The sequence below is a fragment of the Chelonoidis abingdonii genome, chromosome 7 (assembly GCF_003597395.2).
Source record: "Chelonoidis abingdonii isolate Lonesome George chromosome 7, CheloAbing_2.0, whole genome shotgun sequence".
Lineage (NCBI taxonomy): Eukaryota > Metazoa > Chordata > Testudines > Testudinidae > Chelonoidis > Chelonoidis abingdonii.
This window is the reverse complement of record NC_133775.1, coordinates 59,577,820-59,602,478: the sequence shown is the minus strand read 5'-3', so window position 1 is coordinate 59,602,478 and position 24,659 is coordinate 59,577,820. Positions and strand designations below refer to the sequence as shown.

General features: G+C 45.9%; 1 protein-coding gene across 2 annotated transcripts in view; it reads right to left on the bottom strand.

Annotated features, from left to right (window-relative positions):
* Positions 1-3,385: 3,385 nt before the first annotated feature.
* Positions 3,386-24,659, bottom strand: part of LOC116839105 (quinone oxidoreductase-like protein 2) — a 28,687-nt gene continuing 7,413 nt past the window's right edge. The window contains exons 4-10 of one of the 2 annotated variants that reach the window (XM_032804796.2): positions 23,469-23,527; positions 22,989-23,054; positions 22,501-22,610; positions 19,223-19,304; positions 12,834-13,015; positions 11,778-12,006; positions 3,386-7,185 (exon numbers count right to left, since the gene is read on the bottom strand). In XM_032804796.2, the coding sequence (XP_032660687.1) occupies positions 7,117-7,185; positions 11,778-12,006; positions 12,834-13,015; positions 19,223-19,304; positions 22,501-22,610; positions 22,989-23,054; positions 23,469-23,527 (797 nt within the window). In that variant the 3' untranslated portion in view covers positions 3,386-7,116. Of the gene's footprint in view, positions 7,186-10,320; positions 10,488-11,777; positions 12,007-12,833; positions 13,016-19,222; positions 19,305-22,500; positions 22,611-22,988; positions 23,055-23,468; positions 23,528-24,659 lie in introns of those variants that run through there. The other variant, XM_075067909.1, reaches the window with a different exon arrangement.

Sequence of the window (24,659 nt, the reverse complement as noted above, 5' to 3'; positions counted from 1 at the left end):
TGTCTCCACGCTAGTGTCTGTGTTAATGCAAATTACCTGACTAGCAGGGAGAAGACAGACTTGCTAATAGCTGTTAGTGTCAGCTGACTCGGGCTTGCATGGGTTAGAGCTCTGATACTGAAAAAATGGCTGCATAGATGTTCAGGCTCTGGCTGGAGCCCACGCTCTAGGACCCTGCAAGATGGGAGGGTCCAAGACCTCAGGCTGCAGTCCAAGCCCAAACATCTATATCATACTTAAACAACCCCTTAGCCCGAGGCCCACTAGCCCAAGTCAGCTGGCACAGGCCAGCTGCTGGTGTCTAACTTCAGTGTAGACATGCCCTAATTAGAACTCTGAGCAAGGAGCTGAGGAAATTGAACACCAAAGGCATAAACAAATCCACAAATAATGTTCAAGTCAATCAGAGTGTCTGAAATCTTCAGGGGCATGATAATTTATTTCTATAGCTGGTTTAAAAAGTTCATCACAGCAGAAGCAAATTGGAGAAAGGCCAGAACAAAGGAAAGGAAGCAGAGAGTTGAGGTAAAAGCAGAGGAGAGATCTGGGTTTGCCACTCATGCTTATTATCCACCTGTGTCCTGCAAGGCTAACTTGCAAGTTGCTAGAATTCCTCTCTGTATTACAAAAGCATCACATCACGACAGGACATCCAGTGGCAATATAAACATCAGGGCAAGTTATTGTGCACTAACCTCTCTAAGGTGACTCTGATACATTATAGTTGTGGGCATATTTAAAAATATGCCCTGCCAAACAAACTCAACGTGTCATGAATTCAGCAGTGTCTTGGCTTTGCAACCCTCACAGCATAACCATATGGATCCAGATCCTCAGCCAATGGAAACTGACTTCAATGGAGCTACTCCACATTACACCAGGTAAGGATCTGGCCCAAGATCTCATTACAGAAGATTTTAATCTGATCGAATTAAGGCAGGTGACAATCCCATCAGGTACAATCATAAAGACCATAGTGGTAAAAAGAGAACTGTGAGCTGCCCAGAGGAGAGACGGGAAAAGACGCAACATAATGTGGGGCAGTGCTGCATTGACTTCAACACAGAATTACACCAACAGGGGATCTGGCCCCTGTCTACAGTTCCAGCTACAGCCAACCTTCAGAACAACACACAGCACAGAGCTGGGATTTGCACTCCTGCTGAATTTTTAATGAAAACACACACTTCAGTCCATTGCCACAGCAAAACACAAAGCATTTTGTACCTACTCTACTATGTTTACTGAAATTGAAAGGCTTCCTGTTAGGCAAAAAGAAAAGTCAAGGGACTTGACTACAGAGCATCCATTATTAAAAGCTTTATCCATTATTCATTGCTGAAATCTGATTGTGGGCTTGAAAGGAAAAAAATCACAGAAGTTTTCTAGTCCATGCTCAGTTTACTTCCAGCTCAATTTTTTTCTAATTACACGTATCAGAACTCTGGACATTTTGGAAGATCAGAAGAAAATGTTCACCCTGCCTGACAGAGCTCCCTGGTAGCAGCTATAGATTTTTATTTCAGTGCTGCAAAGGTGTGCCTTTCCCTAAAGCACGCTCCTTTTCCATTGGCTTTGTGTGAAGGGGCTGATGATACTTGATGATAGGGTGACCAGATGTCCCGATTTTATAGGGACAGTCCTGATTTCTGGATCTTTCTCTTATATAGGTTCCTATTACCCCCTACCCCATCTCGATTTTTCACATTTGCTGTCTGGTCACCCTACTTGATGAGAGGGTGGCATTGGAGTAATTGGATGCCTTAGCAAACTTTGCCATGTGAGGTTATTTACCTTTGTAACCCTGAGTCAAGAGACAGACTGAGACAAGGAAATAAAGCTCCATTTCTTGCAGCAGGCCTGGGTCCCACATCTTTAATAGGTGGTGTCACAGCTAAACTAGGGGTCAGATTTCAAGAGGCCTTTGCACCCAGAGGCTCTTGTTTCGATGTTCCAAACCTACCATCCTAAGTTCTATTGACAATCAGGCCCCAGTTGCAGGTGCTGAGCACTTGGAAATCCAGCCTCCCATCTTGCACACAGATGGAGAGATAGGGAGAGAGGACAGGGCAAGCGTTCTGAAGCTCCTGAGAGGTACGTCCTATAGGACATATTGTGTCAGCAAGCCCTCCAGGGCTTTCTGGTCACACAGCCCCTTTTCCACAGGCTGTGTGGGAAACAATCCATAGAGATCCTTCTGACTTATCCTGACAGGGAATGGATGGAGTTGCTGGCAAGACCTTCCAATCCCATAGATGTTGGTACATATACCCAGAAGGACAGGGTCTTTGTTCTATGCCCCAGCCCTCCCTATTCCCTCTGGCAGGGATCACGGCTCTCGAGACTCTTTGCTGTCACCTAGGCTCAGACTTTCCCTCAGAGGGTTCAGAGGAGGAGGAATCAGCTTGATCTTGCATGGGGAAATCATAGGGGATTTGAGGGCCCTTCCCCCAAGCTGCAGATCCCACCCATGAGGAGATCATACTTATGGGGCTTCTGCAGCATCAGTATGAAGCAGAACATTGTGCCATAGGGTCAACTCAGCCCTCCCCTCCCCACACGCAGGCTTCTCTGGATAAACGGATTTGCCTGTTTCATCCTGGCAACAGGAGGAAGAGATCAGGGGAACAATCTGCCCCCCAATATTTGTGAAAAATATTGAATGAAAAGAGCTGGAGACTGTAATCCTGTATCCCCGATCTAATGGAGTGTACAGTACACCTACACACCTCCCCATTTCTGATCTGAAGTGAAGGGACTACTGCTAAGCCACAAAAGGAAGTTCAGCCTCAAACACATTCATTCCTTGGCCTCTCTGCACACACCCCTGCCAGCAAGGCAGCTAAACTGTGATGCTGACTTTTGTTCATTGGGCCTGGACTGAGTTCACTAGCCAGATTTCAGAGGGAAATGACTGTCACTGCTGACCCACCTATGCTTGCCAACCCTCCAGGATTGTCCTGGAGTCTCCAGGAATTAAAGATTAAACTTTAATTAAAGATAATGTCACGTTATGAAACCTCCATGAATTCGTTCAACCAAAGCTGGTAGCCCTAGACCCAGGCCCCATTCAGACTGGCCAGCTAGAGGGGACTGGACGTGTATTCTATTTGCTAGCCCCCAAACAAACTATATCCCCAATCCTGCAATCTGATCGGCAGACAGACAGACCCTTACGCACACACAGGCCGAGAAGCAGGGCCACTGAAGTCCAGGGGGTTCCACACAGACTCGGCTGTCCACTCTTGTGGATCAGATTGCAGGATGAGGACCCATACTATGCTAAGTCTCCAAATATAAACTATACTAATATCACCTGTCTTAATAACTCAATGCAGAACCACTTTAAGTCCACTGTAAAATATTACAACATTTCTGAAAGGGGTCTTTTGCCAAAAGTAACAGTTTATTTTTCTTTAATATACATTTTTCTAATATCTTTACAGTTAGGACTAACTATAAAAAAATAATCTAATTCAGTTCTTGGCAAATTCACACATGGGAAAAAAATTTCTTTTCAATTCTCTCCTTACAATACTTTGATTCAAGGCATGTGACAAATACATGTACAGAATGAAATTTACAGTCATTATAAAGAGTTAATTAAGAGTCCTTATACCCTTTGTGTTTGGTCAGCTATTGGAAGAAATAGGATAGAGAGGGAGAACTGTTGTGCCCCATAAAGGTTTAATCACAGAACTAGATTTATTTGAATGTGGGGCTAATGGAAGCAAAAAGCTAACTCCTCTGGCTAGACACAGACATACCTTCCTATACAACTCAATCTTGATCTGCAGCACCCTGTGATTCCAGTGTTGAGTCTCCATACGCTTCTATAGATGCAACACAGCTCTGAATTGCAGTGCAGCCCTGTATTGCTAACCTTGGGCTCCTCTTAAGTCAGGATTCCCAACAATGCAGGGGACAAACAAGTTCATTTCATCTAAGTGGGATTTGAAGCCAGGGCTCCAGAGATGAAACACTAGTTGAGTTACCGACTTTTCCACCCAGCCTCCTGCGCCAAGATCACTGGACTTTGTTTTCTCACACTGGCACTTGGTGCTGCTGCCTTCGCTCAATGACTCCCATACATTCTCCTAATCCCTAGTTTCACTTCTCCCATATGGGACACCTCGCTAATTCTTTCCAAGGATCAAGAGACTTGCAAAAATGATCATTTTTTAAAGAAGCTTTTGATCAGCTTTGGACATGATCAGAATTAATACAAAATAATTCACTTCCACCTATCCAATAAGGCCCCTTTCAAGAACTGCAGGAGAGAGACAAAGCAGAGCCAGCCTTTAGCCCCTTCTTCCCCCCACCCCTCCCCTCCCCCAACCTCCCATGGATGAGGAGGGGATTAGAAACGTCATAGCTAATCTCATCTTTCATTTAAAAATAGTTTGTCTCTCTTCTTTGCAAAGGTCTCTGAAAATAGCCACAGATTCCAAGGTCAGATGGGACCACTGGGATCATCTAGTCTGGCTTCCGGTATAACACAGGCCATAGAGCTTCCCTGAAATACTTCCTGTTTGAACAATAGCGTCTCTCTCGGAAAAATACCTCATCTTGATTTAAAAACTGTCAGTGATGGGGAATTACCGGCAGCCTTGGTAAATTGTTCCAATGATCGTTAATCCCTGTTGCTGCTAAAAATGTATGTGCCATTCCCAGTCTGAATGTGTCTAACTTCAAGTTGGGCACTGATTTATCCTAATAATCATGGATGTTCACTCCAACCCCCACTCGCCCAACACACACACACAGCCCCCCATGCCTGGCCTTTGGGGTTGCTGAAACCCCAAGGCCCCGCTCTCTCAGTTTCTGGAAGGACTCAGAACCAATTAATGACCTGGGGAGAGGGGAGAGGAGGCCGTGCTGCCCTGGCTGCTGCCATCGCCGCCAACTCTCTTCCCAGCAGCTGGCTGCTGCTGAGCTAGCTCCTTCCTCTGCGGAGAAGCCATTGTGATGTGTCTGAGGACAACCCAACAGCCCAAGAGGCAGTGCCATCAACCACGGGAGCAAGTCCACAGAACTCCTCTGTTCTAATGCTGGCTCTGACCCAGACACAGGCCCCAATTCAGCAAAGCACCTAAGCAGATGTGTAACTGAAGTGGTCCCATTAACTTTAAGAGGATACATGGAATTAAGCGTGGGCTTCCTTGCTTGGCTGCATTGAGGCTGTGGTTTCTGCATCTCTAAAGTGGATCATATTTAGCTACCACTCACCAATGGTGTAACAATGAATGTTTGTAAAGTGCTGTAAGCAGAATGCACACAAAGCACACCAAAGGCAGCACGTTTAAAACAAAAGGAAGTATTTCTTCCCATAACACACAGTCAACCTGTGGAACTCCTTTCCAGAGGATGTTGTGAAGGTCAAGAATATATCAGCGTTCAGAAAAGAACTAGTTAAATTCATGGAGGGACAGGTCAATCAGTGGCTATTAGCCAAGATGGACAGGGATGGTGTCCCTAGTCTCTGTTTGCCAGAAGCTAGGAATGGGCAAGAGAGGATACATCATGTGATGTTTACTTGTTCAGTTCATTCACTCTGAAACACCTGACATTGGCCACTATCAGAAAACAGGACCCTGGGCTAGATGGACCTTTGGTACGGCCATTCTTATGTTTGTGGCCCCCAGTCCCACAGCTTAGATTCACAGACTCTAAGGTTAGAAGGGACCATCAGGACCTCTTAGTCTGAAGCTTATTTGAACAAGCTGTCATTTTGCAGAACTTTTCTAACTGTTCACAACTATGTAGGACACTAACAAGCAACCAAGACACCAGCCTCCTGCAGCAGGAAGCTGGTAGCAATCTGAGGAATCAGCCATGTTTTAAGGAGTGAAAGACTTTTACAGGCTCCTCCAAATTACTGGACAGAAGCCAGGGTAGCTGGTCATCGCTCCACAGCAGCAAAGACAAGAGCAAGGCAGCCTGGTCTCCACAGCCGCAGCAAAGTCATGTTAAGAAAACCAGAAGGCTTATTGTACATTTAGAAAGCGCTCCAGTCTGACGGAAGTTCTGAGGCACACAGATTTGGACTGCAAGTCAGAGCAGCATGGAGGAATTTAGGTATTATCACATCAAATAGTTCTACCAGAGCATGTTCAGCAGGATGTGATGGGTCCAGCTCTTTTCAGGCAGGCTCGAGAGAGCCAATGGTGTTTGTTAACAGCTCTCAGACTGAAGTCTCTCCTGTTCGCAGCGACACTCACCAAAGTCACCATCCGTGTAATTATGCCTCTTGGGACCAAGCTGAGCTGACACAGGAGTCAGGGATGAAGTCTTTTGTGCCACAAGCAAGTGGCTGGGTAAAGCAATTATTGGGGGGTTGTTTGGTTCTTCTGATGCAATGGCAGCCACTGCTTAAGGCAGGGCAACAGGAGATATGGACCAATGGCTGGTTATACCGTTGCAAAAGTTGTGCTCCCACCTCATGTTTTTACATGTCTCTTCATTTCAACTCTACCCCTCACCCCAAGCTGCCTGGTTCTAGCTGACTGTTTTGTAATGGCTACATACAGAAGTGCCGCTCTATCACAACCAACGGCAACTCCTCTCGAATAGTGGGTGGAGCACTGACTGGCCTCACGGCACTAATTCCCCTTCTCATTTCCAGCTCTTAAATTGCATTACAAGAAGCTAAAAACACTTTGCTTATGTGGAAAGGTAACGTCACGAAAGTCATGAGACAAAGCGTCTGACTGCAATTAAAAACTCATGGCTGACCTGGAGATTTAAGGAGATTTCCCAGTGGTGATTCCTTTAAAGAGAGTCTGGTTTACTTTTGTATTAATTGCACTGTTCTGCAACTATTCTCCCTCTTCCCGTCACAGTGAAAGCTTGTCTCCCCTAGGACTCCTGGCATTGTTTGTCTAGTGTCAGTGCAACTCCACCAATTCTAGAAATGGGCACAAGTATTTATACCATCATGTCATCTAACCCTAAGCAGGAGCCCGTAGCCCTCTACATTAATGGTGGTGGTAAACAAATCATGCAAGAAATCATAGGGTAGACGCAACTTGGCTGTCTGCATCCATAAGCCAGAAGAGTGATTCTGCTGATTAGTCCAACGGCAGCAGGGGCTGTGTCCTGAGGAAACAGGCTGATTTATTTAATTGAGATGACGATCTTTCCTGTTGACTTGCGCTGGGTTACACGGCTAAAGGCTTCATTCACCTGCAAGCACAAAACCTCAGTTGTTTATACAAAAGGGCATATCCATCTACGCGCACACACACACACTCTCCTGCAAGTGTTCATTGCTACTGTAGGCACCTTAATTTACATTCTCTACAGTAATTTCTAGAGGGCAGATGTATTTGGCCAAATTTTTAGGAGTGGTCTTTAAAAATTGCCCTGCGACTGTGTGTGTGTATAAAGATTTGGGGCACATGAAAACTTGGATTTGTGTGTGCAGGAAAAACAATCATGCACAAGGATTCCAGGAGCAGTTTTAGAGGCCAGGTTGGAACACTTTAAAAATCTGACCTAGTGACTTTACCACTGTCACATTCTGGAATGCAATCTAGGCCAGCGAGGAGCTGTCAGCAGCTGCCCTACAACCTTAGTTGCCTCATGTTTTGCTGCTGTAGTTCCCAACCTGGGCTGCCCACAAACAGCATGCAAGTCACACCCTGAATGTCTGTGTATAGCTGCGGCCCTGGCCAAGCAGCTCTGATCCCAACAGCCTGTCAGCAACACATCGGTCACACTCTAGCTTCCACCAGCCTGGGTTACTACCTGCAGGGTGACCCCAGCACACTACCAGTCCTGAGTTTCCCCACAAAACTTTGTTCTGCACTGTCCAGCCCTCTCCTGGACAGTCCAGATAATAAGATTCACTGCTTCTGTAAAGAGTCAATATTCAACCATTACAGTTCTGTTTAAACACAGCACTGGATGGGTTTAGATTAAAAAATAAAAAGTTTATTAAGAAGATAGGACTTTAAGTGAATTCAAGCATAAGAGATGAAGTTAGAAATGGGTATAAGCAAATAAAAGTGAAATCGCAGCTAAACATTTAAAACCTAATCTAGCAAGTTTCTGTTCAAGGCTTTGTTCAAAATGACCTCTCTCTCTCTCACACACACCCCTCCTTCCAGCTAGATGGGAACTGACCATTTCCTTGGTCATGATCTCTCTCCAAGGCCCGGAGGTGCTGGGGCCTTTGTCTTCTCAAGTGAAAGAGAGATATCGTGGGGTTCTCTGCCCCTTTCTTGTACAGTCCAGTGAACCTCTGAAGCAGTTTTCAGAAGGTTACCCTTCAAAGTAAAGTTTATTCCTGCAGTAAAGAAGGTGACATAGAAGTTGGTGGTGAAGGAGGCTCCGTGCCTTTTTTCTCCTCTCCTATGTTTGCTGAAGTGCAAATTTGCTTTGTGGCCTGCCATTTCCCCCTTTTACTGACTCGAGGACTGTCTACTACTTATCTGTACATTATACACATTCCTTTGTTTAGGACAGACCTACTTAAGAACCGTTGCCTAGGCTGTGTGGGAATGAACCTGTGCTAATAATGTCACACAGGGAGATGTCATTACTTTGCATAGAATGTTGCTACATACATTTCACCATGATAATATTGACCAGTGAGTTATTAGTTTTCCAGTGATACCTCAAAAGGCATATTTTGTACAAAGATTATTACAAGGGTGTGAAGCATGTGAATAGAGGGGTGCTTTTGGTCACAAGCACAGAACCATGCACCTCTTTACTCCCATGCATACCCCCAATTAAAATCATTACCCACAAAAAAATGGAAATTCACAGAGATCAAATTTCCCTACCCACTCACAATGGGGTAGTATTAGAGACATCCAATGGCTTAATCCTTTACCAGGTGGGTTAATTTCTCTATCTTCAGCCTAACTTTTTCTATCAGCCATTTTCAACTACTGCAAGGTGAAGATAGAGTCAGTACCAGTTTCGTTCATCATGCTAAGGAGTCTGGCCAGAATGGCCCTCAGGGTACCTGGTGCTTTCTTATCAGCTCATAACTATGTTACTCAGATTGGTCTCTGCAAAGTCTGACACTGAAAATATCAGAGATTGTTATTGCCGGTAGCATTTCCCAGAATTTCCTCGTCAGTCTTGCCGCCACTGACCCATCATCTATGAGGCACAGATGTCTGGCTAACGTTCTCTTTAGGTTTGAGATGTAATTATGTGTGTGTGTGTGTGACGCTATGAATAGTGGAATTTAAATGCAATCAGATTGTTACTCTAAAGTACAATAGGTGGTAGTTATAATCCAGAGGGTCCCCTACACCATAATTCACATCAGGCCTGACACACTCATTGCTCCAACATGCTGTTGTCATAATCTATATCTAAGAGGTGTCATGTAAGGTATCATACACAAAGTTATAAAATACTGGTCACTAGTAATATTGTGTGGTGCATGTACAGCCAGTGTATAAAGAATCAGTGCCAGAAATATGTTCGTAGAATGTGGCTGGGAAACAGTGCATAAGCCTAGCCTGTCCTAGACAAAGGAATGTTGTTTTAGTCACTTGACTCTGTCACCAGTGTAAACTGAGCAAGACGAAGTCAGAAACAATGGAAGTAGATTTACATGGAAGGTAAACAAAGCCATCAAACTAGCAAATGGGAGAGATGACTTCTTAAGAATCAGGGCAGTGGATGGAGGCTGTATCCCTAGGAAGCGTTCCTGCCTCTTGAAACAGAGACAAGGGATTTTGGAAAATATAAGCTGAAACAGTAAAAAAAAAAAAAATTGGCATTCAGCACCTGAGGGACATAAGAGGCCAGAACTCTTGATGTCTGAGGAAAGACAGATCCCTCAACTGAAGGAGTTGAAGTCTCTGGGAACTGACTATAGGTGAGAAACCTGCTTTGCAAAAGATTGTAACTTGCTGAAGTTAAGTTTTAGTCACTAGAAAGTGTGTTTTGTTTGTAACTTTTCATGTTTCTTTCCCTCTTACTTGAAATCATTTAAACCTATGTTCTTTGTTAATAAACTTATTCTTGTTTTATTACAAAACCATCTCAGTGCTGTGTAGTGAAGTGAAGATTACATCTTCAGCTAATCTAACACGCTGCAGTATGCTCTGTCTCTCTGGAGGCAGTGAACTTAACAACTTCTATGAGAGGGACTGAACAGTATCAAAGGATGTCTCTGGGGAACTGAGACTCACTGACTGACCAGCAAGACAAGGTTTGGACTGGCAGAGTCCTGAAGAGTTTGCTGGCAAAGCAGACAAGCTGGCGTGCCAAGGAGCTGACACATGACTTATTAGCAGCAAAGCTCACTCTCGCTGAGGCAAAGTGGTGACAGAGTGGTTCACAGTCTGGGTGACCTGAGCAAGTCATCACTGCAGTGCAATTTGTTCTGCAGGAACAAACAGCTCAGTATTTGTATTGGAATTTGCTCTTTGTGGGCTTTTTGCCTCAGGGATCCATTTATGAGGCTGAAATAACACAAGAGCTGACCATCTCATGGCACTTCCATTATCCAGGAACTGAAATGTGAGAAAATTACTAACCAATGTGTAATTCTGACTCCTCTAATGCAGGGGTTCTCATCCTTTTTCCTTCTGAGGCCCCCTCAGCATGCTATAAAAACTCCATGACACACCGGTGCCACAATAACTGGTTTTCTGCATATAAAAGCCAGGGCTGGAGTTAGGGGGTAGCAAGCAGGACAATTGCCTGGGGCGCCATGCCACAGGGGCCCCCGTGAAGCTGCACTGCTCAAGCTTCGGCTTCAGCCCTGGGTAATGGGGCTCACGGCCTAGGCTTCAGCCCTATGCGGTGAGGCTTTGGCTTTCTGCCCTGGGCCCCGGCAAGTCTAACGCTGACCATGGTTGGAGGACCCCCCTGAAACCTGCTAGAGGCCCCGGACCCCAAGTTGAGAACCACTGATCTAATAGCTCCCAGACTGAAAGATGTAAATTAAGACATAGTTGCATCTCCCACTTCATCATTAAAAAAATATATAAATTACCCCATTGTATTACTGCCTCTTAAACTGTAAGATTTTTATGAAAGGAGCTGTCATTTTTACAGCTCTGTACCATGGCTAGCGCAAGGGGGGGCCCAACCTGGCACTTCCAAAATATAAATATTAAAACATTTAAAGCCAATAACACTGGAATGAAGCAGGCAAAAAAAAGAAGGAGGCGGGATTTCTTAAAGAACCAGGGTTCTGTGCCGTGTTTGAAACTGGAGGGTTTTTTGTACGAATCAGAGGGAATTCACCGCACACAAAATTCACTCAGACATAAAATTTAACTATAAACAAAGCAATCCTGAGCGCTTGACACTGCATAAGGTCATCACAGTTTATGAAAATACGCATGCCAAGGTTTTAATTTAATCAACAGCAGCATTTACTTCCTGTAATGATGATAGGTTCTTGGCAGATACTGGAGTTTAAAGTTAATTCTGAGGCACAGATCAAACCCTCATATCTCCTAGTTGTAACTCATATTTCTCCCTCCCTAAGAGGTATAGGGGCATAGGTGCTGGAACAAGAGGTGCTGGGGGGCGAGGGGGGAGTGGCTGCATCCCCTGGCTTGAAGTGGTTTCCATTACGAACAGGATTTACAGTTTGGTTCAATGGCTCTCAGCATCCCCACTATACAAATTGTTCCAGCGTCCTTGTACAGGGGCTCAAGCTTTGGGCTTTCCCATCCCTCAGCGGTGTACTGATAGCAGCCCACCAGATTAGACAGCTTCTTCCTTCTATTCAGTCTCTCTCAGAGAACTGTGAATCCTGCCAATGAGTGGCATCTTGGGCAGCACTTTACCTCTTCTAGGTTGAAGACCGCTCCCACATGAGGTTGGATCCGTCTTTCCTGGCAGTACCAAAGAGCAGAGGAGATGGATGACGAAAAAACAGGAAAGTCCTCTTCCCGGTATCGACCCCAGAACACTCCCAAGGCAGACACATTCTTCAGAAGCAGCAGGTTGGCTGGGACAGAGGGGATTGCTCCTCCAGCAAAACCCACCACCACAATCCTGCCCTCCCAAGCCAAACTGCAAGGGGGAGGGAAAGGAGATGTATTTAATGAGGAAGAGCAAGCATAGGGTAAAATCACGACTGCCCTGGGAAAAAGCGGGAGTTGCCTTTTCTTCAGTGGGACCAGAGTTTGGTCCTTAATGACACACTCTCAAACTGAATACTAGGGCGTTAGCTCAGTGAAGAGAGGACTTTTTCACTGAACCATCTGCAGGTAGGATCTCATCAAAATTTGTCAACTAAAAGGGGAGCATCTGAGCCAACTGTTTCCAAGTTTGAACACTTGCTGGTGGCCTGCAGACATCTGGCTGGTCACATGGCGCTGACCGGTCCATGTTGTTTCTAGCTCATTGAATTAAGGACAGGTGAAAAAACATTAAATATTTTCCTACTGTTACTTTTCCAGGTAAGCAGTTACTGTAGTTGACACAGGTACATGCTGCAATTGCCAGAGAGGGTTATTCACAAAGTTCTCTCTTTATTAAGTTTCAGAACCTCAGCTCTAGCTAGTACTTGCATGGGGCCTCCTAGGGAAACTGGCTCTGCATGAACTGGTTCTTATAATTAATCAGGGACACTTTCTCCCAGTCAGTACTGAACCAACGCCCCAGCGTGGCACCCCTCTTTCTAATTACATGTGAAAAAATCAAGGCCCTAAACATCTGTGGTGTGAAAAGAGTGAGCATGGGTGTTATGCCCAAACTCCAGCTTGCAGAATTACATTCTGGTGGCTCCCTACATTCCCTTGAAGTTTCAACTGGATCCTTCTGAAGCATGGAGACCACACATTTCACATCCCAATGCACGTCACTTCGAACGCGACTGGAATCATATTTCAACTCACCTATGTAACGCTTCCTTGAAGATGTCCCCTCCAACAGCATCAAGAACTACATTGACTCCCCTGTTATCTGTAAGCTTCTTCACCTCCTCCTTTAGGCTCCCTTGGATGTAATTCACGCTGTGGGCTGCACCCTTCTGCAGGGCCAGGTTGCATTTGTGATCACTTCCAGCTGCTGCTATCACCTGAAAACAAAGGAGGAGCCAGTGTTACAGTCTGAGCTTTCATGGTGGAAGAGAGCGTGAGCTCTTCCAGGCAGGGACCGTCTTTTTGTTCTGTGTTTGTATGGCACCTAACACAATGGGTCTGAGGCTCCAAGGCACTATGATAATAAAATAAAATAAAATAAAATAAAATAAAATAAAAGGCATCTCTGCTCAGAGTGATACAATAGGTGCCTTAGCATGTTACCATAATTATTACAGTACCAACAACTTAAATAAAAGCTCTATAGTAATGTATCTTCTATGTCAATGTCTCAAAAAATGCTTTACACATTTAAAATGCTATACAAAAACTATCTATATCACTGTACCATTCACTGAAGAACAGCCGCCGCTGGGATGGAACGCAGCATCTGTTGAACACACAGCAGCACTACATAACAACTTAAGGCAGAAAGAGAAGACCAGTCCCATCTGCAATTGAAACTGCAGGGAAATTTAGGGTATGTCTACACTACCCGCCGGATTGGCAGTCAGCAATTGATCCAGCGGGGGTCGATTTATCGTGTCTATTCTAGACGCGATAAATCGATCCCCGAGCGCTCTCCCATTGACTCCTGTACTCACTCCATCGCTGCGAGACGCGCAGGTGGAGTCGACCAGGGAGCAGCAGCAGATGACTCACCGTGGACACAAAGACACCACAGTAAGTCGATCTAAGTACATCGACTTCAGCTACATTATTCACGTAGCTGAAGTTGCATAACTTAGATCGATCCCCCACAGTGTAGACCAGGCCTTAGAGAGACTGCATTGACCCAAACTGGTCTCCGGTCTGGGTTTAAGCCTAGTACTCTTACCAAATGAGCCATGGGATTTTTAACATACCCCAGTGGATCTGGAGGAGTTTTACATCCCTAGTAGTATAATAGTCTCCCCTCTGAGTGAAATCCTACCAGCCACTGAATTACTTGCTTCAGATTTCTCCAGTCAGAATCTGTGCTTTGTGGGAGCTCTATCACACAGCAAACCATTTGAACTGGAGATATTTCTGCCTTGTCACTTTGTGCAGTTCTTTTTACTGTGGGGTGTTGCTACTTTTTTTTTTATTATTACTGTTATAAGTAGATCTCTGTCAAAAACCCTAGCAGTATACTATTTCCTAACCTGATTTATACTGTGATGCTTGGAAGAAATCCATCTCTTATTCCCATAAACATCAAACACTATTTTCCCTTAGATCTACACTGGTTTGAATCTAAAGGCTGAAATTTTCAAATGGACCTAGTGGCTTAGGAGCCTAAGTCCCATTGACTCGCAAAAAGAATTAGGCTCATAAGCACCTAAATCACTTTTAAAAATGGGACTCAGGAGCCTAAGTCACTTGAGCACCTTTGAAAACATTTCCCCTCTATCTCCCACTTGGATAAGAGCTCCATTGTGCACTGGAAAGAATCAAGGGAAATGATGGGGATCCACAACGGAGCCCATAGCAGGAGCACAGGGAAGGCAGGTGTTTCACGAGGGGAAAGTGTTAGAGAGAGAGAGAGAGAGAGAGAGAGAGAGAGACCTGGTCTACACTACACGTTTAAACCGATTTTAGTAGCGTTAAACCGATTTAACCCTGCACCCGTCCACACAACGAGGCCCTTTATATCGATATAAAGGGTTCTTAAAACCGGTTTCTGTACTCCTCCCCAACAAGAGGAGTAGCGCTGAAATCGGTATTGCCATGTCGGATTAGGGTCAGTGTGGCTGCAAATCGACGGTATTGGCTTCCAGGCGGTATCCCACAGTACACCACTGTGACCGCTCTGGAAAGCGATCTGAACTCGGATGTTGCACTAGCCCAGAGTAGACAGAAAAGCCCTGCAAACTTTTGAATTCATTTCCTGTTTGACCAGCGTGGAGAGCTCACCAGCACAGGTGACCACCGCAGAGCCCACAACACAGGTAAACAATGCAGTCTCCTGAGAATCGAAAAAAGCTCCAGCATGGACGCAGACAGAGTACTGATCCGATCGCGATATGGGGAGAGGATTCGTGCTAACTGAACTCTGTTCCAAAAGACAAATGAAAAACCTTTGAAAAAATTTCCAAGGCCATGATGGAGAAAGCCACACCAGAGGACTCACGTGCAGTGCCGTGTGAAAGTAGGAGCTCAGACAAGCCACAGAGACCAAAGAAAGCAAACCGGCAAGGCCTGGGGCAGGGCAAAACTCCGCTTCTACGCGAGCGGCATGCCAATTCTCGGGGGTCACCAACGCATGCTATTCCCTCACCTTCGTGGATCCGAGAGTGGGGGTTAATCTCAGCCATGGGAGCATTCTGAGTGCGGCAGATGAGGAGAAGAGGAGGAGCTACTTCAGAGAGACCGCGACAGCACTTCCGTTCTAGCCAAACAGCTCAGGAGCTTTTTCTCACCCAGACAGATCTACTCTTAGCCTCCAAGTGGCACTACTGCCAGACATGAACCATGGAATGACCTGTGAGACTTTGCTAAAGTAACACAACATGTTAAAAAGCAAGCATTTTTTAATGATTAATGCCCGTGGAAACTTGGATGCATTGCGGCCAGTACAGTTATTGAAAAAGTCTGTTAACATGTCTGGGGATGGAGCGGAAATCCTCCAGGGACATCTCTATGAAGCTGTCCTGGAGGTACTCCAAAAGCCTTTGCAGAAGGTTTCTGGGCAGGGCAGCCTTATTCCGTCCTCCATGGTAGGATACTTGACCATGCCACGCATGTAGCAAGTAATCTGGTATCACTGCATGACAAAGCCTAGCTGCATATGGTCCGGGTGATTGCTGGCATTCAAGCAACATCCATTCTTTATCTCGCTGTGTTATCCTCAGGAGAGTGATATCATTCATGGTAATCTGGTTGAAATTCCAGAATTTAATTAAGGGGACAGAGATGGCCATTCCTACTGGGCTGTTTACCTGTTACTTAAAAGAAATCCTTCCTTGCAGGTAGTCAAGTGGGGTGGGAAGGAAATAGCGCTGAACTTTTTCGTGTTTGGCTAGCAGGGATCTTCCCTGCTACAAGCCACGCGGTGTGGGGGGAAAGGGGGTGTTTAGCAGTGATCTTCCATGATACCTGCAACGTGGTGGGGGGAGGGGTAAAGCAATCATCCCAGAGAACTGGATGGGGGGGGTGGTTTCTGCTGCTGCATGTTAACAGGAAAGAAACAGCACTGAACGGGATTTGCTTGATATTTGGGAAAGGAGGGCACTGTGTATATGAAGGCTGCAGAAGCCGAAAGACAATGGCTTACCATGGATGCATGCAAGCTGAATTCTGCTGCCCGTACCTGCGTCTGTGAGATCTCTAACACCAGAGCCGCAGGCACTCAATACTAAGATGCAAAATGCAACCTTGCAGTGAAATCACATGTGCTATGTAAGGTGAATAGTGTTGCTCACCGTGAAAGAGTATAAGCATTATTCTGTAAAATGTATCTTTTTAAATATCTCTCTCCTTTTTTTCCTTCCCTCATGCAGCTACAAATTTTTCAAGTCTCCCTACTCCATCCCGAAGGCTATCTCAGATAAGGCGGCGGAAAAAAAAGACATGAGATGAAATGTTCTCAGAAATCATGGAAGTGACCCGCAATGAAAGAGCTCACTTGAATGAATGGAAGAATGTGGTATCAAATTACAGGAAAGATGCCAGTCAACGTGAGGACAGGAGGGACCAACGTGAGGATGGGAGGGACGCTCGAGATGAGAGGTGGCGGCAGGAAGATCAGAGGTGTAGGTAGGAAGATCAGTGGTGGCGGAATGCTACACTGGGGCTGCTGCATGATCAAACTGACATCCTCCAACGTCTGGTGGAGCTTCAGGAACAGCAGCAGGGTCACAGAGTACCGCTGCAGCCCCTGTGTAGCCACCCTCACCCCTCACCATGTTCCATACCTTCCTCACCCAGACGTGTAAGAATGCGTGGGGGGAGGCTCCGTGCACCCGCCCACTCCACCCCCGTGGACAGCCAAACCAAAAGGCTGTCATTGCTTTGAAATTTTTTTAGTGGCCTTTCCCTTCCCTCCTATCCTCCTCCCAAATCACACCCAGGCTACCTTGTCAGTTCTCTCCCTCTTTTTATAATGAATTAATAAAGAATACATGATTTTTAAACAATAGTGACTTTATTTCCTTAAGCAAGCTGTAATTGAAGGGGGAGGGTGGGTTACTTACAGGGAATGAGTCAAGCAAGGGGGGGGGACGTTCATCAAGGGGAGACAAACACAGCAGTCACACCGTACCCTGGCCCGTGATGAAACTCGTTTTCAAAGCTTCTCTGATGCACACCGCTTCCTGGTGTGCTCTTCTAATCACCCTGGTGTCTGGCTGCGCGAAATCAGCGGCCAGGTGATTTGTCTCAGCCTCCCACCCCACCATAAAGGTCTGGTACGAATGTGCATGTGGCGTTTTAAAGGCGGCTGCTGGCGCACATTACTTGACTCGCTCAGGACCTAGCCAAACCAATTCCCATTAATTATTGCTGCTTTGCTGTGTGCTCCACAATCTCGTGAGAGTTAAGGGAGGCTGCACTTGCTCAGCCTGTAGTTGAACAGCTCCTGACTACTGTCCAGGCTGCCTGTGTATGGCTTCATGAGCCATGGCATCAAGGGGTAGGCTGGGTCCCCCAGGATAACTACAGGCATTTCAACATCCCCAACTGTTATTTTCTGGTCTGGGAAGTAATTCCTTTGCTGCAGCCGTTTAAACAGAGTAGTGTTCCTGAAGACGCGAGCGTCATGAACCCTTCCTGGCCATCCCACGTGGATGTTGGTGAAACGTCCCTTGTGATCCACCAGTGCTTGCAGCACCATTGAAAAGTACCCCTTGCGGTTTATGTACTGGGTGCCCTGGTGCTCCGGGTGCCAAGATAGGGATATGGGTTCCATCTATCGCCCCACCACAGTTAGGGAATCCCATTGCAGCAAAGCCATCCACTATGACCTGCACGTTTCCCAGAGTCACAACCTTTCGTAGCAGCAGCTTAATGATTGCTTTGGCTACTTGCATCACAGCAGCCCCCACAGTAGATTTTCCCACTCCAAACTTGATTCCCGACTGACCAGTAGCTGTCTGGCGTTGCAAGCTTCCAGAGGGCTATTGCCACTCGCTTCTCACTGTGAGGGCTGCTCTCATCTTGGTATTCTGGCGTTTCAGGGCAGGGGAAAGCAAGTCACAAAGTTCCATGAAAGTGCCCTTACGCATGCGAAAGTTTCGCAGCCACTGGGAATCGTCCCACACCTGCAAAACTATGCGGTCCCACCAGTCTGTGCTTGTTTCCCGGGCCCAAAATCGGCGTTCAATGGCTAGAACCTGCCCCATTACCAGCAGGATCTCCAAAGCGCAGGGGCCCGGTTTGAGAGAATTCTGTGTCCATGTCCTCATCACTCTCGTCGCCGCGCTGCCGTAGCCCGCCTCCTCCTCGCCTGGCTTTGCAGGTCCTGGTTCAGCATAGACTGCACGAGAATGCGCGAGGTGTTTACAACGTCCACGATTGCGGTCTTGATCTGAGCAGGGTCCATGCTTGCTGTGCTATGGCGTTTGCACAGTTCACCCAGGAAAAAAGGCGTGAAACAGTTGTCTGCTGCTTCCACGGAGGGAGGGGTGAGGCTGACCCAGAACCACCCGCGACAATGTTTTTTGCCCCATCAAAACCCAGAATTCTCAACCCAGAATTCCAAGGGGTGGGGGAGACTGCGGGACCTTTGGGATAGCCACGGGATAGCCACCCACAGTGCAACGCTCCGGAAATCGATGCTAGCCTCGGTACATGGACGCACACCGCTGAATTAATGTGCTTAGTGTGGCAGCGTGCACTCGACTTTATACAATCTGTTTTACAAAACCGGTTTATGTAAAATCAAAATAATCCTGTAGTGTAGACATACCCTGAGAGAGACAGACAGAGCCTGAGAGATGGAGTCTAGTCTGCTGGAATACCAGCCCCTCCTATTTTACTAATCTCCTGGGTTCTATTCCCCACTCTGCTGATAATTCATTGACACACCTTGGGCAACTCCCAACCTCCACATCCTTTAGTATGCACATCTTGAAAATGGAGAATAATACTTTCCAAACACTAATGAATTAAATTTAACAAAGTAGGCAAGGTCTTTGAATGCTCAGATGGAGCATGCTACAAAAAGGCACAGTCATTACTACTGTGGGACGCATATAGAATACAGATTCAATGAAAAAGGGAAATACCTTTGCCTTGAGAACGTTAGCGGCTACATCGATAGCAGCAAGCCCCGTGGCCCCAGCGGCTGCTGTCACTAAAACTGTTTCCCTAAGACAGAGACACTGAAATGAACAGAGCTTCCCTCCACAACAGAAAAGCATTGCACTCCTGCAAACAATTCACAGTTTCCCATTTCTTTTGAAGATGCAAGATCTCCTTGATCAGCTTAAAAAGACTCCAGCAACTGATTACCCCATGATCCATTTCGGTAGTAAGAATTTTCCCCATCTTAAATGGTATTCTCTTTCCCAGAATCTTTCCCAAAGGCATGAGTAAAGGGAGCTTGACTTTTCCCAAACACGAATTCATACCCACGTGAAACTAATCACCCTATCCCCAGTCAAGTGTGAATCTTTTACATTCCAAAGTGAAGTGATCTGATAAGAGAATATCTGCTGGTTTTCAATGACTGTACAAGTAGATATACATTTACTCCACTTCAGGTGTAACAGCAAACCAGGGCTTTGGAGCGGAGCCTGGAGCAGCTCCGGAGCAGTGGAGCTGCTGGTTTTTGCCTGGAGCTGAAGCAGAGCCGGAGCACAGCTCCAAAGCCCTGCAGCAAACTGTGCTGTTTGCAGACTTGGGGCAGGAATGTAGTTACCTACACTGCGGGGAGAGGACATTTTTTCTGTTAAGGCACAAGAGTTGTCTCTGGATGCTGTTCTTAGCTCTGCAACAGACATCCTGTGTCAATGTGGGCAAGTCAGTTCTCTCTCTGGCTTTGTTCTCTTCATCTATAAAATGCCAGCAATGCTCATGTGCCTCACAGGGGAGTTTGAAGGCCTAATTCAAACATGGTTGTAAAGAGCTCTGAGATTGTCTGGGGCAGGGGTTAAAGCATTATAGTTTAGCTGCTGGAAAGGCAAACCCACTATAAGTCTCTCTATTCCATACACACCCTAAAATCTCCACAGGGCACTTGCTGCACTTCCAAATCCCAATCCAGTAGTAAAAAAATTCCCAAACAGGCTCCTTTGCTCCCAAAGGGACCAATGTTTCCCTTAAGACCTACCTGTAACAGTACAAGCCTACTTATCCAAAAGGAGAGCTGTTGTCTTAGGATAAATTAGCAGAGCAATGCATGGCATGCACGGGCACTGGGCAGCAGGGCTAATTTTCAGCTAAACAACAGGTTGGACTTGGACACAATTTGCCTGCCTGGGATACAGCACAACCCTATCAGCTATTTCACAGCAATATGCAGTGTTTTCTGGGACTTATAAAAATCAGTCTGTTCAGCAGGTTCACCTTTTCGCCAAGAGCATCACGAGGGTATAAAATCCTTTTTTAAATATGTAATTTTAAATTGTTAAAAAGCTATCAATGCGTTTGTGTACTTTCAGTTTATAAAAGCACCCCTCATGCAGGCTATGAGCACTGAACAATTTTAAAGTAACACATACAGTTATCGACTAGTGTATTGCCTTTTCAAGGTGACCATCTTCCATTTGGTACCCCATTACCATAGTATCTGAGAATACATCAGTCAATATTACTTATATATGACATTTCTCTGAAGTAGGGAATAAGCCCCATTTTACAGATGGGGAAACGGAGGGACAAAGATTAAGTAACTTGCCCAAGGTGACACAGTCAGTCTGGCGCAGAGAAAAAACTGACCTACCCACCCACCCCCTAAGTCCCAGTACAGTGTTAACCATGAAACTATCATTTCTCCATAAAAGTAAAGGTACCATCAATATCTGTGACGGATTTCCCACTATATGAACCCAGGACTCCTCACACCTCCATACTCCCAGACCACCAAGCCTTTCCAGCATGTCCCATGTCAGCCTGGAAGGGTCTCCCCTCCACTACTGAACTATGCATCACTCCCCTTATAATCAGCCACCACAGACAAAACCCTGAAACACAGACTGGGACTCAAAGCCTAGCATAGTGCGCCCTCCACTGAGCGCACCCCATGAAACCAGACAGCAGCATAATCTCCCGAGGGAAGCAGCCGACATGGGACATTTAAAAAAACACTAGACAAAGGACTGGAAAATATACTGTAAAGAATAGATCTGCCCTAGCTGGGAGGGGTAGGGAGATGGGCTGTCTGTCAGAACAGGTCATTTCCATCCCTAGCAGCTATTATTCTATTATAGTATTTCCCCACAAAATACTAATGGATGCAGATCTGAGTCTTTTCTTTTTTTCAAGAGCATTGCTTCATATGTCCTCAAAGTAGATTCAGCATCCAGTTCTGCAAAAAGAACGAAGAGTACTTGTGGCACCTTTAGAGACTAACAAACTTATTTGGGCATAAGCTTTCATGGGCTAAAACCCACTTCATCGGATTAGCCCAAAAAAGTTTATGCCCAAATAAATTTGTTAGTCTCTAAGGTGCCACAAGTACTCCTGTTCTTTTTGCTGATACACACTAACACGGCTGCTACTCTGAACCCTGTCATCCAGTTCTGGTTCACTTTGTGGTTCTCACTCTCGGTGTGGACAGTGACACTTAACAAAACACACATCTTCACCCATACACATAATGCCCATTAATTTCCACTACACTCTTGTCAAACTCATTGTGAATCAGGGGCCAGGGAAACAGAGCAACCTCACTCCCCACAGGACAAAGAGAGAGCCTGAACTAGTGATCTGAGCAGAGTTTAGAAACTGGGAATGCCTGGATGTTATTCCCAGCTTCATCACTAACATACGGCATGAACTTGGCCACAACACCTCCTCTATGTCTTTGTTTCCCCATCTACATAGTGGCAATGATAATAATACTTAATGAGTTCACTGAGTGCCTCGACATTATTTTGATGTGTGCCTAGTATGGAAGATTAGATGTAATGAGTACAGCTGGCTGAAGAACAATTCTGTTTCGTGACAACCTTCCAGACTTTGAAATTTGTTTCCGTTCCAATACAGAACACAAGCAAAAACCTTTAAAGCATTTTTGGTAAATGGAATGATGTCAAAATGTCTTTTTGTATTGAAAAGGCCAGGTTTTCAGATCTGGGGGTCACTCTCTCTCTAGAAGTGAGCAGAGAGACCACCCTGGATCTCAGAAGCTTTTCCATCAAAACCAATAGGTCTCCATGAAACATTTAGAGTTGGACAAAACAGTATATTCCAACAACCAAAACGTTTTGTTGAAAATATTGCAACCAGCTCTACTTATGAGATGCGTGTTTGATTTTTTGCAAATGAAGTGCACTCTGCAAGGGCTAAGTATCATTACTGCTGGACACATGTCATGCTTTGGACTCCTCTGATCACTTACCCTGGCTGCGTGCGTGCTCTATGTTCCAGGGCCAAAATGGCTGTGCCATAAGACACAGGCAGTGCCACAGCTTCTTCATAAGAAACACCTTCTGGGATTGGCCACAGCATCTACATGAGGAGATAGACAGAGCTACACTCTTAATCCCGTAGAGGGATAAAAGATGAAATTCTGCTTTTTCCAACAGCTTTGGTGAGCACTTTGAACATGATACAGAAGCATGCTGTCAAACTGTCCCAAACATTACACTATATGAAACCATTAATTTCATCCAAATAAGTTTTAATGCAATTTTTCTTATCAGCCCTTTCCGTGTTTTCAAGGATTCTCCAAAGCAAACCCCAGCCCATGGCAATGAGGGCAGGAGAACAAACTTCAAAAAGAAAGGCACAGACTGGAAGATCTCACAGGAGTCAAAAACTAAACAACATGAGACATAAAACCTTTTACAATAATGGAAGACAAATTTATATTTAAATTGTAGTTACCTTCTGATCAATTACACACTCCTCAGCCATTGCACTAGTGCCAGTCACACCAATTACCCTGTCTCCCTGTCGGAAAATCACCAGTGAACAGGTGTTAGGAGGAGAAAAATCACTTGACCTCACCTCTTTCTTTGGATTAAGTCTTTGATCTTCCTTTTTTCCCACAAAGGACCCAAGCAGCACAAACTAAACCTGATAACAGTTCAGGTAGCAATTGCATTCATCAGACACCTCCCCCACCCACCTCCGACCCACCCTTCCCACCTTTGCTTCTTTTTCCAGGTCCTTAGTTCTCTCTCTGATGGGACTTGCAATACTACCACCTTTCCGCACACACCTCCAACCCATCAAGCAGAGCTCAGAACTTCGCATATGCTATAGTGCAGATGGCTTAAACAGTATCCCCACACTGCATCCTCCAATACTACCCGATCAACTGGGAATCTGTTCCTAACCCCAGCACCACTACATCTCACTTACCTCCTGCACTGTGCTGACATTCGCTCCAGTCTCCATCACCATCCCTGAAAACTCCATTCCTAAAGCAGGAGAAAGACATGCACATCCCACGAACACTGAGCCAGGACACTTCCCCAGCTGCACTCAGCACTGTCCTCTCCAGACAGGATCTAGGAGGTCTCATCTACTCCAGCTCTGGACTGGTGCGGGGAGATAGTGAGTTCAGCTAACGTTAGCATCGTGTGGCAGATGCAGGCAGCTCTACTCCCGCTAGCTGGCAAAGACAGTGCAGTGCTTGGAAAAGATTGAAATGTCAAAGGAGAGCTCTGTGTAAACTCGGAGACTTGTCTCTCTCACCAGCAGAAGTTAGTCCAATCAATATAACCTCAGCCACCTTGGCTCTCCAAAGATGCTCAGAGTCCAGCTGCCCTTTGATTTTTAACTCTGAAAATGACCGTATTTGCCAGATTACCAACCACCAGATTATCCATGATGGCACAGGTTTGCATACAACATATGGGATACAGCCAGCATTTGAAGGCTGCATTAGAGAAGATTTTAGAAGCAAAGCTGCTAGGAGGCCATAAGGTGGCACTGTGGGAACACAGACTGATAAAACAGTACTGGGTAAATGGATGGGAGTAAAGTAGAAGTCAGGACTTTTCTAAAATCATTGTAGAGTAAAAGCTACGTGGTTGTCTCTCTTCAAAGGGGTTCTTATGGCATCAGTGGGACTGTCAGCTCCCAGACTGGCAAGGGCTGAAGGAGATATTCAAGCCTGAAGGTTTTAGTGCAGCAAACAAACACAACAGAGGTGCTGCATGTTCACCACTACAAGGACAGGAGGTTCAGTGGTTGGGGGCAGGAGGAATTCAGCAAGAGGAGGGCATATGCCTAGAATATCAAGCATGGAGAAAGCCACACACACTATACAGAATGATCCCTGCAGACATAGTATTTAAAGCAGTGGTTCTCAACCAGGGGTATGTGTACCTCTGAGCATAGGCACTGACTGTGTGGGTGCTCCACCTCTTCCCCGCCTCCTCCCTTCAGCGCACCGCGTTCCTGCTCCTTCTCCTATCACCCAGCACTTCTGCCTGCTGCAAAACAGCTGTTTGGCGGCGCTCTGGGAGGGAGGGGGAGGAACGGGGACACAGCACACTCAAGGAAGGAGGCAAGGAAGAGGTGGGGTGGGGACTTGCGGAAGGGGGT